General features: G+C 34.5%; 1 protein-coding gene across 2 annotated transcripts in view; it reads left to right on the forward strand.

Annotated features, from left to right (window-relative positions):
- The window catches only part of MLLT3 (MLLT3 super elongation complex subunit), a 147,810-nt gene that overhangs the window by 86,014 nt on the left and 47,355 nt on the right, over positions 1-14,441 (forward strand). For both annotated transcript variants that reach the window (XM_026680277.2, XM_026680278.2), the window contains exons 3-5: positions 1,647-1,729; positions 5,675-5,818; positions 10,620-10,739. In XM_026680277.2, the coding sequence (XP_026536062.1) occupies positions 1,647-1,729; positions 5,675-5,818; positions 10,620-10,739 (347 nt within the window). The remainder of the gene's footprint in view (positions 1-1,646; positions 1,730-5,674; positions 5,819-10,619; positions 10,740-14,441) is intronic.

Here is a 14,441-nt window from a genome sequence, read left to right on the forward strand (position 1 = left end):
TGGAACCCTTACTAGGATTGTGAGGTGTGATTAATAGTATAAAAAAGCAATAAAAATTTTACTATTACAATTAGAGACAATATAATAGCACAGTTTTGTTCAGGAGCAGTTGTATTAAATGAGCAGTTTTAATTTATTCATCAATTATTATGTTTAATGAACAAATACATAAAATTAAATATATTCATAAAATACAGAACTATGTATACATTTTTTGAATAATCAAGAATCCTATGTATATATACAATAAATGTGTTTTAAAATCTTATAGTGTTGCACTTATATTTTAAAACCTAAGTAATATTCCAGAAAAAAGTTCTGGATTTAACAATTAACTGGCCAAGCCTTTCCTTACATTTAAAGAAAATCTTTTGAGAAAACTCATAAATGCTTGGAGAGTAAAGACCTTAAGCAGGGGTGGGATTAAAAAAACCCAGCAATTGGTTCACTGCCCAGTTGCTGGGTGGGCGTGGGCATGGCCTACCGGAACTTCTGGGAGGGCCATTTTTTGCCTTCCCAAGGGTCCAGAGGCTTCCCTCGGGCCTCTGGGAGGGTGAAAACAGACTCCCTCTGGGCTCTGGAGTCCCTCCAGAAGCTGGAAATAGGCCCATTTCCGGACTTCCAGAAGGCCCATTTTCCCCCTCCCAGAGCCTCTGCGTGGACCCCGCACTTACCTGTATCAAAAATGGGCCACGTGGAGATTCCTGGGAGGGGAGGGGCAGGGTGGGCGCAGCCAACTGGTCGGTTCAAATACCAGTTCGGCGAACCAGATGCAAATTTAACATCCAGTTTGCCTAAACCGGTCCGAACCGGTAGAAAACCACCCCTGACCTTAAGCAGCATAATACTATTGGGGAGTACAGAATTGTCATAGAAATGTCTTTTATATAAATAAATTTATCTGTTTGGCAATTAAACTGCTTTCAAGTCCAGTTTTCTACAAAATTTTGATTTAAAAAATGTGAAATCTGATTCTCTATATCTGTGGGGCCAAGTCATTAATTTATTCAACAAAAACTAGAGGCATGCTTATTTTTCATGCTGTACAAATATCTATTGTAAGACACCAAAAATAATGAAGTGAATTATTATTGTTTTAAAAAGTCAATAAAGTTTGCATAATCCAGTAAATTCAGAGGCTTCCTTCCTTGGACATTTTTATTGGATTTCTTGGATATATTGTGAGATGTCAAATAGTATATACATTTCTTTATTGAACTTCTACAGGGATTGAAAGACAAAGGGACAAACATTAGAACCTTTTATATTCTAATTGTGGCATGCTACGGCCACCTATATGTGCTTTTAAGAAGCACCTGAAACTATTAATGAGTATTGTTGTAATTCCACTAGACTTCCTAGTATTTTCGTGTTAACTATGATATGAATTAATTTCATAAAAATAGGTATTTCCAAAAATGGAAATTCCTGAAAACAAAATAGCATGCCATGTTTCTGACCATCCTCCAAGAAATCCACTTTAGTTTTGTCTTGCTCCTGGAGGGAGGGAAGAAATATTAGAATTATGCTGTGAATAGCTAACTAGTCAAAAAAATTGAAGCCATTTTTCGGCAATTTGAATTTATTTAGCCATAGAATTATTGTTCAAACTATAAACTCAACCTTTTTTTCTTTTTCCCCCTCAGTGTGCAAAGATCCACCATACAAAGTTGAAGAATCTGGGTATGCTGGGTTTATTTTGCCAATAGAGGTTTACTTTAAAAACAAGGTACGTAATGCTGTTCTTTCAATTTCTCTATACATACATATTAAGTTCTTTAGATTTCTCCTTTAAATTTCCCTTTCAATGATTTCCTAAATGTCAGTGTAAAATCTGCTGATAAAATTTCATTTGTCATAGATTTCATAAACCCTTTTCAATCCTTGAAATATGCCTGGAAAATCCAAATGAAGTGTCTGCCAATGGAATGGCATCAATCCAAGAAGTAGATTTTGTATCTCCCTTGCAGCCTGTTGCTATTCTTTCAAAATATATAGTGAGTTGTGAGATGCTGCCTAACAGATATTCAAGAACAGATGGAGACGTTTTGTTGTTTAAAAATCCACTAATGCAACATTAGATGCTATCCAATAGATAAGGAAATTTAATTCATTATGGATACTGTTTCTGTCTTAATGGGAGTGATTAACTTTCATAATATATTTTGAATATTGATATAAATTTATAATTTAATAAAATTATCATATAGATGACTTCAAATCTTTATCATACTGCTTTTTAAAAGATGATAATTTAATTATTATAGTTAACTTATCTCTGTTAAAGTTGCTTTGAATAAATGTTTTAAGTTCTTAACTGTTATTTCAGAAGAAGAAGAAATACCTGCTTATTTTGTGGCAATAAACCAAGAGATACACAGAAACATACATACCTAAGACAGCTAGTTGGGACATTAATTTAGTTAGCTTCATTAATCTCATTTTTATACAGGGTATTTTAAATTTATGTAAGATACAATCAATGTAAAAGCTGATTTTGGTTATTTTCAATAGTGTATTGAATGTTTACCCTTTATATTTAATGAAATCATTTATTATAGGAACTTACTTAACTTTTCCCTTCTTTTGAAAGGAAAGTTGCTGACTTCTATAAGTTCCCATAAAAAAATCTTTCCAGGAGATAAAAGTTTAGAGTGGTCGGTATGGCCTGGGGATCCGCTTGCAGGCCCCAAGACTCTTTAAAAGGTTCCATGAAATCAATGAATATTTTTAAAATTCTCTGATTTAATTTGTGTTACAGTAAATAGTGATAGATGTAATCTGCAGTGAGAAGCGTAAATAGTTTTCTAATTTTAATTGATTCCTACTTGCCTACTTTAGGACTGTTAAACACATATCACAATTCTTTGTAAGTCCTTTTGATTTTAGGAAGGGTTCTTTAAGGATGTATAGAGGTCTGTAATGGAAAAGAGGGAAAAGCAAAGTCAAACTGCCTTCCGCACATGTGATGTTGGGTTTCCTTTATTCTGAAATGGAAAATGAATTTGTAAGATGAGAGGTGGAGATTATATTTTGGAAGAATAAGACAGTTAAATAATGCTTTGTTAAGGAAGGAGGCTGCTCTTTGTGGTATTTAAAATGTAAAATGTAAAAATAGTACAGTTTAGAGGAAATTAAGGATTTGAAGTTATATCTACCATCTGTTGTTTTGGCCAAGCTACTACATTTTACCCTAAATAAATGTCATTCACTGGAATATCACTGGGAATAAAAGTGAGTTTATTTTTTTAATTCAATTCTACTATTTTTAAAATAAGCTTTTTAATGTAGTGTTGTGACTTTTAATATTCCATTAGATGAAGTAGAATCAAATCATAGCCAGTAGCCATCCTTAAAATAATTGGCTTTGGTCAATAGATATTCTCTGATAAATCCAAATATTTTGAGTATCTAGAAATTTCTTAAAACACCCAAATGTCTGACTTTCAGGATAGGAATATTATTATTTTCCAAGAGACTGGAATATATTTTCTTCTTTTATAAATAGAATGGAAAGAATTACTTTTGACAAACACAGTCTAAATTCCCACTATATCTATATAAACATTAAATGGCAATATATTACTCTTATAAATCTTTCAGTACCACTTACTAGAAAATGAGAGTGGGAAACTGAGCTCTTATGGCAAGCTTATGCTTCCTATGAAGCTTTTGGCTGACTGTTGAAATAAGAAAATACTAGACTGCATGAAACCTAGTTCTTATTCATTATGTAATCCTGGTCCACACATTATTATTTTACCCTTTAACAAAGCTGTTGGCCATTCTGAACTGTACAGAGCACTGATGGTTACAGAGGTGGTATTCAGCAGGTTCTGACCAGTTCTGGAGAACTGGTAGTGGAAATTTTGAGTAGTTCAGAGAACCGGCAAAATACCACCTCTGACTGGAGATTTTACAGTATCCTTATCCTGCCACGCCCACCAAGCCATGCCCACAGAACCGGTAGTAAAAAAATTTGAATCCCACCACTGGATGGTTAGCTGTTACTTATGCCATGTACTTAGACGTTCAGAACAGAGTAGTTTTGTGGTGTTTGCCCAATTGATTTCAAATATATTTTTTTCATGTTAGGTCCTATTCGTGTTGATTTTTGTGTAGAAAAAATGAGTCCTTTTGCTTGTAACAAAAGGTTGAACTTAAAATATTGTATTCTATATTAAATTATATGTTACTCATACTTTAGATTTTGCTTGGAAAATAAGGGGGGTTTTTTTGACTATCACTTTCAATTTATGTTACTTGGTAGTCTCAGGTATAAAAAAACCAAAATCCTGCCGAATATGAAATTGCTTCAGGATGAAGTCTTTGTACAGCAGTTATCCTCTTCTGGCTCTCTAGCAATTACTATGCTATATATACACAGCACAATAGTATTTTGATTTTTTTTCTTATTCTATAAACTGTATCATGGTTGTCCAACACATAAAGGTGGTCCTTTCCTGGAGAATTTGCTAAACAAATAGACTTTTTGTCAAGCAATAATAGAATAGCTGGTATAACAATTCATTTCCATCCTGAAACAGCTGAGATATAATTAAATTTTTTACAATATATGTAATAAAACCTTTCACAGACACAGAGGAAGCATTTTTACTGAGATGTTATGGTGGACATCAGTTTAAAGTCATTTAGGCACACAGAGTTTTGTACACCTTTCTTCTGGCTTTAACAGAGAATTAAACACAGTTTGATTTAAGGCTGCCATTTCGTACATAATTCAGCCTTAATCTAGTGGAAATTACTTCTGAGCAAATATGTTTAAGCTCATGATGCAAATCAGTGTTAAATATTTGGGCTCCAGTCAGCATTGCTGACTAAATTTTTACTGTAGTAATTTACTACCAGATAATTTTTGTCTAATTTAAATCAAAATTTATTTTAAATTTTGTCTAATTTAGTTTAGGCACTGACCACTAGTTAATTCTGGCAAATCACTGTCTTTTAGCATTGATTCTTTGTTTTAAAATGGAGGAAATTGATTTTTATACAATTACTTTAAATTTGTATGTGAGTATAAATAAATACTTCTATTTCACTCTTTAATTTACCTGTTTCCAACTCAGATAATATTATCAAGCAGTAGTTGAAAGTATTTGTGCTGCTAGTAATAAAGGAAAAACAGCATTTGACCTGCTACACTATTATTAATTAGGACTTCTTGGTTGATCTTAATAGCTGCAATAAGCTATAGGAAAAAAAATATCTAAAACATTTTCAGGCCTTATAAATCATAATTAGCACCTTGATTTTTTATGGATAATCAGTGCCAACTTGGCAATACATAGATAATATGCTTGTGGTAGGCATCTGTACAATATGTAATCCTGTCAAAGTTTAATGCAATAATTCTACAGTGTAAAAGAGTGTGGAAGAAATGCTGTGTGAGTGAATTTTGGAAGTTTGATTTGATCAGATTCAAAATAATCTTTTCTTTCTCGTTAATTTAAAAATCCTAATTTTTAGTGAGTCCCAGGTCATAACTCAATCCGGAAAGTCCCCAGCCCAAATGTCTATTCACTTTTTAAAAATCAATTACCACAATATTTTATGAGTAAATGAATGTAATCTATAGTTTTGGGATAAAAGCCAGCATGTCATATAGTGTCAGGTTTTTTTTTCCAGTTTTGTCTGACTGTGTTCTAACCTATAGGAAGAACCGAAGAAAGTCCGCTTTGACTATGATCTGTTCCTGCATCTGGAAGGACACCCACCTGTAAACCATCTTCGCTGTGAAAAGCTTACTTTTAACAATCCAACAGAGGAGTTCAGAAGAAAGCTACTTAAAGCTGGCGGAGTGAGTTTATATAAAAACAAACAGCAAATCACGAAGTAGATTCTAAGCACAGTGAAAGTTGTTTCCCTTCCTCCATAGCAAAATCTCTTAAGTTAAAAAGTAGTGGTTGGGTTTTTTTTTGCACAGATGGTCTTGATCACATAATATAGGTACCTCAGGTACAACATGAAGCCAATGACACCAAATAAAAGTGAAATAGTAGCAGAGATGCAGATACTATATACCAGGATAAAACCATACTGCAAAAAAGACTCCCTAAAGGAGCTCAGAAATGTAATTTTCAATGTTCAGGTGATTGAATACACATGTGAAAGAAAGTTTATCCCTTTATTAAGAACCTTTACAGGAAGTCAAGTTGAGAGTTAAATATGCAGTGCTTTAAAAGCATCTTCAAATTAATATTTCTTCCATTTTTCTTATGTTTAACCTATACAGTAATTGAAACAGTAAGGTTGGGTTTATGAAAACAGATTTACTTCTTTGAGGAAAAAAGAGGAATTTTTTGTTAAGAACTTCGAGGCTCATTCACTTCAGTGTACCAGATTCAGTGTTAATAATTGATATGTGGCTTCCCTCACTTCCAAATATCCTTTGAAAGATAACTTTATTGTACTGTTTGCTATGCTTAACAATATATTAAAGAATTTCCTCCAGTAGAGTAATTCTGGAGTGGGGTTAGCATATTTTATTGAAAATTTCTCAAAATATGAAATGAAACTTACATTCTGCCTTTAAACATTTGTGTAATAACTTAGATAGTAAAGCCCAATTTCTTCCTGTTAACATTGAACATTTGTTTAAAGTGTAATTTCATTTGAATTCATAGTTCTCAGTTCAATTTTTGAATGTAATTTGGTTTAATGAAGCATATAGGATATTTCATTCATATAAAATACTTGGCATATTATACACAACGCACACAGATAGACCACGAAATTCATATTTTTGCACAGAATAATGCAATTAGGTCTACTTTCGTCATGGTGTCTACATAGGGAAAAAAAGAATAATAAGTACTGGCCAGCAAAGGCTAAATATTTCTCATTTAAATTCATAAATATATAAAATATTCAACCATATTTTACTATGCAAGTCAAAATCTGATTTGTAAATAAGCAAGATGACCGTATTTAAGCAAGATGACTATAATTTGATCAATTACTTTATTTTGTTCCTGAGCATTCACAAAATAAACATAGAATAAGCCATGAAACCACAAACAAATCTTAGAAACACACACATCCTATCCATATATCATGCTAAACTGAAACAGGCAAATCACATTATGCCTTTACATGGTATGTGTTCTCAGTCGTTTTTTTGTTTTACAAGCCAAAAAGAGCAGCAGTTTCTGGCTTGCCAAAAAATGATTATAAATCTTTAGAAAAGTTGTCTGCTCACCTCACATGATCATTGTTTTCCTGGTTAGAATCTAGTTATTTATACATGTCTGAATCACATTGATCAGGGTAAGGATAATCTGACCATGATATCTGCCATCACTGATTGCCAGGATTGGTGTGGCTAATCTGGATGGTTGGGTGGGTATCTCTTTCTTCCATCATTGCTCCATTTGCATCCTTCCCAAAGCTGTGGGCTCGGTGAAAGAGGATGTCAAGATCATGAGGAAGAACAGACTCCTTGTTATTACTGACACTCTATAAAGATACAGAAGAAAAGACCAAATAAAAAACTGAGAAGAAAACAAACACAGATTAAGAAAAAAGAAAAAGATATATACTGAAATACATTATATAGTATGAAACAAAAAGCTCAAAGTTCATTCTTAAACAACAAATTAAATATTGACCGATATAGGATAAAGAAATACCTGTTTAACCTTGTAGGGGTGAAGAATTATTAATTTTTTTAAATCTTGCTGTAATAAAGGTTGGAAATCTTTTACTTACTTCTTCCTTCCTTCCCTCCCTCCCATTTTCCTCCCTTCCTTTTTTTCTTTCCTCAAATTTAGATAACCATATCACTCTTAGAATGACTCTGGGCAGTTCATAGCTAATTGTATTATACCTTATACTGTATTCTTTTTCTTTATTTTTTCTGCATTTTTAATGCTTTCTATTCTGATTTCTTTCTCTAAGTTTAGTTTATGTTAATTTTTACCACTGCATTCTGATTAATATTTTTACATTTAAAAATACATTACATTAAAAATAGACTGGACTTCCATAATGCTACAAGACCAGTTCATATGTGCAGTATGTTCATATGAAAACATGACTTTATCCAGGGTTTTACATCAGGTATACTAAAGTCTTTCTACGAAAGTAAAACAATATTATTAGCTGTAGTTTATGGATGATAAATCCAAAGTTCTTCATACTTAATCTACAAAGTTCAGAGTATACTATGTTTTAATGTGTGTCTCTTATTATACCACCCTAAGACTAGAGACAGGTCTCATGAAATTAGAGGCATTGCAGCATGGGTGACTATGCTCAACTACTGGCTCTCATTAATCCTTTCTCCCCTTAACCTTGCCTCACTAACTATGAGTAGTGATTTTCAGTCCACATGGGAAATGACAGGGAAAAAATATATATCTCATCTTTGGACTTCTCCACAGATCTTTTACACAGCATAGGATACAATTAGGCCAAAGCACTCATTAAAGAATATATAGCACACACAGAGCACCAATATGACTTAGCTATGTCCCCAACTTTTATTGCTACTGAACCCAACAGGTACTCTCCCATCCCCCCAAATTTAACTTGAAGTACCTAATTGCTGGAGAGCCTTTACTCTGGCATGATGTCATGCCCTCCCCTCAACTGAACTTTCCCGATACAGGAAGGCCCCCTACCTGGGAAGACAGTGTATAACTCTGGACATGCAGAAACAACAGAACACATTCCTCTCCTGTGCTTGTACTACAGAGACATTTGTTCTAGCCCCGTCTCACCATTATTGTGTACATATCCAGGGAGCATAGGACAACTTTACTTCTCCTGATGTTTTAAGACAACCAGCCTTGCAATAGCACATAGTGTTGCCAGGTTCTGCATGGCAGCATTTAAAATCAATCAGAAGATAACCTATGGCATAAGCCAGTTTTAAAGAGCATCTACTTCATTTTTCTAGAATGATTTGTATTGTAATAGATTTAAATTGCCATAATTCTCTATGCCTATCTATTGTTCCTATCCCCTTTTAAAGATCTTTTTTAAAGATTTCTTTTAGATTTTCATGTTTTTTAAAGCTTTTTACTGTAATTTTAAAAAATCCTGGTGTATCTTTTATGCTTTTAAATCGTTTGTATGCCACTCTCTGGTCTTAGACCATAGTAAAGTTTTGATTGATTTGTTTTAATGCTTATTTCTATTCCCAACACAAAGAATGATTATTTACCTGGAACTGCAGTTTTTCATTTGATCCTTTATGAATTCGAACAATTTCCCTCCTAGGGAACTTGGTTTCAAGTGAACTCTGGATGTCTAGGTTGTGTCAAATTCTGGGATGTCAGGAGTGTAAACTCGATTTCATTGAGGGCCGCCTCAGGGTTGTGGTTTGACCTCTGGGGGCCAGGGTGGGCATGGCCAGCTTGGGCATGGCCAGTTCGACATCACTCATGTCAGGGGCACCTGTAGTGGCCTGAGCGTTCTGTCAGTGAAAACGGGCTCTGTAGCTCCGTTTTTGGCTGCATCAATTTCCTTTACCCTCTGCCAGCAAAAACGGAGCTCAGGAGGGCTGCCCATGGCCCTCCTGAGCTTCGTTTTCACTGGCAGAGGCACCGCAGGCCAGTCCTTTCCTTTTTCCAGGGCAGCCCCACAGGCTAGATCTAAGCACCTTGTGGGCCACATCTGGCCGCTAGGCCTTGAGTTTGACACCCAGATCTAAGTGATTCAACAGATGGTACATCTGACTTCATTGTATACATAATATGAACATTCCAAAGACAGCCTAAATAGGTGCATAAACTATGTAAAATATACATATTGCTTAAATGTGGTGGCAAAATAGATGAATTTAGGCTTATTTGGGGTTTTTTCTGATGCCTTTTTTAAAATAAAATTAATGGAGCAGAAAGCATTGGTGTCCACAGAAAACTGATTAGGTGAAAATGAATATAAATGCCCTTACCAGAAAGCAAATCACTTCATTCCACAAACAGCCCTATTTATCTTTTTTTTTTTCCTAGCCTATTTTGGTCTGGCTCTACTTTTGGTCTGGCTCCATTGTTAAATATTGGCACGGAAGTGGAAGGAATCTAGAAAACTAGTTCCAGTCCTTTAAAACTCTCCAATGTCCCCGTTTTAGAGGATTTAAGGATGAGAATATGAATGTCTTACTTCCCAAAGACTCTCTGTCCCATTTCTCCTTAAAATTGAGATAAACCCACATATATGCATATCAGTTCGTTTCCTCTGATAAGATTACCAGAATGCTTGAATTTATGCAATTTTTCAAAAGGTTGGGAGGCTGAATTGCAACTTCTAACCCTTCAAACATTGCTACCTGTAGTGTAAGGGAAACACACCTCCAGGATGAATTCATCAAACTTACAATTTTTATTCATGTTATTTCTTTGTACAGTATATTAATTTTTATGAGCTTCTAAAGCCACTGTTGAAGATATTTTTATTGCTTCAATCTGTCATTTCTATTCTGGTGACAGCCATGTGGCATTAATAAAATGATTGTCAATTACATACAACCCACGGAAGAAATCATAATTGTCAGTTTACCTAAGATATTTAATTGTCTACCTCCAAGATCCTCACTTTATATTCCAGCTTATTTTATAAACGTTTCTAATATTTTTATTACTTCATCACTGTAGATCATGGTTATGTCAGATGGAACATCAGTTGCTTCGGGGCAAAGTCTTCATCTCCCTAATCTTCCCACTAATTCCCTGTCTTTTTCTGAAGTGAAGAAAAAATCATCTCATGGGCCAAAGGTAAGATGTTGTCTATGATTAGAAATTGGAATATGTTTTCAGCAGCTGTTTTGAATGTTGAATTATCAATAAACCAAGAATTAATTAGTTAAATGCTTCAACCTTTTCAGCAAATCCATACCAATTAAAAAAATAGACATAATCTGAATATTTAGGGTTAGTTAAATATGTTTGCTCCTGAAAATTTTATAACTAAATATATGTATTACCCTTACTTTATTTATTTGTTTATTTTGCCTATTTAAATTTAAATGTACTTGATACAATTACTCACGTTTTGTCCTGGCACTGAATTCTAGAGTTGACACAGCCTGTTGAGAAACAAATTAGTAGAAATAAAACATGTATTTATTAGGGACATAAACCTATTGTAAGTTTCATCAGCAAATCACATGTTATAGTGGGACTATATTCTTTTTATCCTTTTTATCTATTTATCAGGCCCCAAATCTGGCCTTGATTTGTCACATGTTTTGGTTGCAAGAAAGAGGACTGCAAAGGAAGTTCCCACTGTCCAAGAACTGATTCCTATGTTGCAATGGTTCAGTTTTAGGCCACACCCTAATATGTATTAACTAAAGGATATTTAAATGTTCAAGGTGTTGATATGTTAAATGTGTTGGTGAATTAAATGAAGTTACCACAGATTTAAAAGTCTTTTCAACTGAAAAGTTTATGTTGACACCTAAATAAAGCTTACAGAATCTTTTGAGTATTCAAGCAAATGTAACAACATCCTACCACAAATTCAAAATAATTTTAATTGGGGCAGTGGGGTAATAACTCAGTTCAAACATTCTAAATAATGACTTAAACGTAGTTTTAAGTCCAAATACAAGTGGTACTTTGGTGTCTCGGGAAACTAGGGAGAGGATTTGTTTGGGAAAGATGTGTGGCAGGGTGATAGAAGATTTGCAAACTAATACACAGTTATGAAATGAATCTTTAAAAGTTTTGGAAAGAGGGAGATCTTAGATAAATTGTGAATGTTTGCCTCCTGCTGCTAAATAGTCTTTCACAGAAAAAAAAGTACCAAAAAATCTAATGTGAAAGTAGGGAATGGCACCAATTTGGAGAGAAAATTCCCCTCTAGAAAAAACTTCCCTTAGTTTTTTCCATCACTTCCTTCATGCAGAGATGCAACAGCTTAGGCCTTTGAAATAAGGGGTGGCTAAGTTGGTATGAGGGGTGCAATGTTTCAACAGACTCTGACTTGTCAGTTGGTAGACCGACAGCCTGGGTTTAAGACCCAAGTGCCATATGAGCTCCCATTACCTGCTCCAGCTCCTGCCCACCTAGCAGCTTGAAATCATGAAAATGCAAGTAAATAAATAGGTAAGAGCATTCCGTGCCCCTCGGCATAGTCACATGGCCATAGACAACTTTGGCTCCCTTGGCTAAAAAATGGAGATGAGCACCGCCTCTAGAGTCAGACTCAACTGGGCAGTGGAAACCTTTACCTTAAGGGTGTATGAGAGGGAAATATTGATGAGTAGTCTCCAATGATCTTTTCTCACTGGAACCATCACAATATCTGTGCAAGCAGTAGCCTGCAACTTCTCTCTCTTGGTTTACAGCTTCTTTCTAGCTTTCCTTGAAAAGATTGGGAGAAAAGATCATAACTTTGGAGCTACTAAGAAGGTAAAAAGGTTAATACTCCCTTCAGGAATTACCAGTGTAGATGTTGTAGTTATAGATCAGCAACAAAAGAAACAAAGCTGGAGCAAACTTTGATTGGCTTTAGCACACCAAAACAGAGATATTCCTGGAAGGATGATGACATTGCTGGAGAAACTGAAAAGAAATATTAGTATTTAAAAAGCACCAACCTTATCTTGATTTAACCATTTAGAGGTTAAGTCTTTTCTTCATTAGATTAGCACATTGTCAAGAATACTGGTAGAGCTCATAGCCAGGTGGAGATAATGCTTGTCACACCCAGGTATTCAGAAAGATACCCAGATTAAAGTCCTGGATCATTATTTTGTTTTTCAGAAAATTCATTTTATCATTTCTTAAGTAATTAAGACTACACAAAACATTTCTTAGCTTCTAGGAGCCAGTGATCAACTTTTAACTAATTCATTATGGAAGTTACTTTTGAAAATCCAAATCTCTTTCTTAGTTCCAATATTTGGGACATGAACATAGTTGTTTTAAGAGCATTTCCACATGTTCATTCACAGAAAGCTTTTAGAAAGAAAGTCTCTGTTTACATTTATTTACAAGAATTTCATATTTCAGTTCCAACAATACTTCTAGTTATTTGTTGCCTTTTATCTTTGCTATCCTTAGGTGGCATACCCAGTAGATCCCATACTCCCATTTTATTGCAATAATAATCCCATGAAGAGGATTGCATTATGAAATAGTGACTGATTCAATATTTATTAAGCCATATTTAGCTTGTTTGTGTTTTCACTGGCTTAACAGTTTGTGAATCTAACCAGAGTCTTGGCCAAGTCACTCTGTTTGTTCAGATTGAGAAAGAATAGACCTATTGTTGTTGTTGTATATATAAAACATTAAAGTGAAATACCTACACTCGGAGCACCTGGAAACAGCTTCAGAAGTAGTCATGACCAGCTCTTTAATGATTCAGACAATATTACTACCAGTATACGCATGAATATTCCCTTAAGATACAAAATTTAGAAATGGCTTCCAGATATCACAGATGGGCATATTAGTGGAATATGTTGTGTGTCATTGAAGCCACAGAAACAGTTAGGGAAAGAAGGTGAAGCACAGGGAAGATTAGAAGCTGGTAGGTAAGTAAGATATGCCACCCTATGAGCTGTAGAGAGGAAAAAGGGACAATATGCTCTAACCATGCTCTACCCATCTGGCAAGGATCTCTCCGAAACAGTGAAAAGTGAAGCATCTGTTAGTTGAACTATGGCCAGCCAAAATGGTTTGGCAGACTTTCCAGAATGTGATCATTTGTTTTGGATTGGAAACAAAATATAATCTTCTTTTCATACGCAAAACATAATTTTTTGCCTGCAGTTATGAAACAGGTAACAATTTTCTCCTCATGGTTTTATTGCATTTTCTGACCCATTTGCAAGATTTCGAGAAATGGCCATAATGGAAGGAAATATATTTTATAAGCATTAATTATCATTTCTAAACTAGTTCATTTATTAAGCCTGCTGAATGGTACTTGTTGCAACACCAAATGTGCAGCTTGCTATTGTCAGTGTAAATTATGCATAATTAAACATGGAGTTTCCTGACTTACTAAAATATTTCATAAGATTTGTTTTCTTATGCTACTCACACTTCTATTCTTTTGTTTTCATTTAAATGTAATGTTTCTTCTATAGTCTACCATAAGATACACTTCAGCTGTTGAACTTCAAAGATGAGATTAGAGTCAATGCATGTCAAACTGAGGGTGGAACGTTCTGCAACTTTAGGTGGAAGCAAGTTTTGATTAAGCTCAATTATAAGTAAACATAGTTACAGGTAAACCTTGAGTTATGACCAATTATTTGACAACACTTCAAAGTTACAATGGTCTTGGAAAAAATGACTTACAACCCATCCTTGAAAATATAGCCATTGCACCACCCCTGTAGTCAAATGATTGTAATTTTGGCACTTGACAACTGGCTTGCATTTACAATAGTTGCATTTTCTTGTAGTTACATGATTTCAAATCATGTGTGATCTTCCCAGCTGGCTTCCAAGAAGCAA

This window comes from Notechis scutatus, chromosome 2, assembly GCF_049901735.1.
Source record: "Notechis scutatus isolate UNSWTSFEM ecotype Mainland chromosome 2, rNotScu1.2, whole genome shotgun sequence".
Taxonomy (NCBI): domain Eukaryota; kingdom Metazoa; phylum Chordata; class Lepidosauria; order Squamata; family Elapidae; genus Notechis; species Notechis scutatus.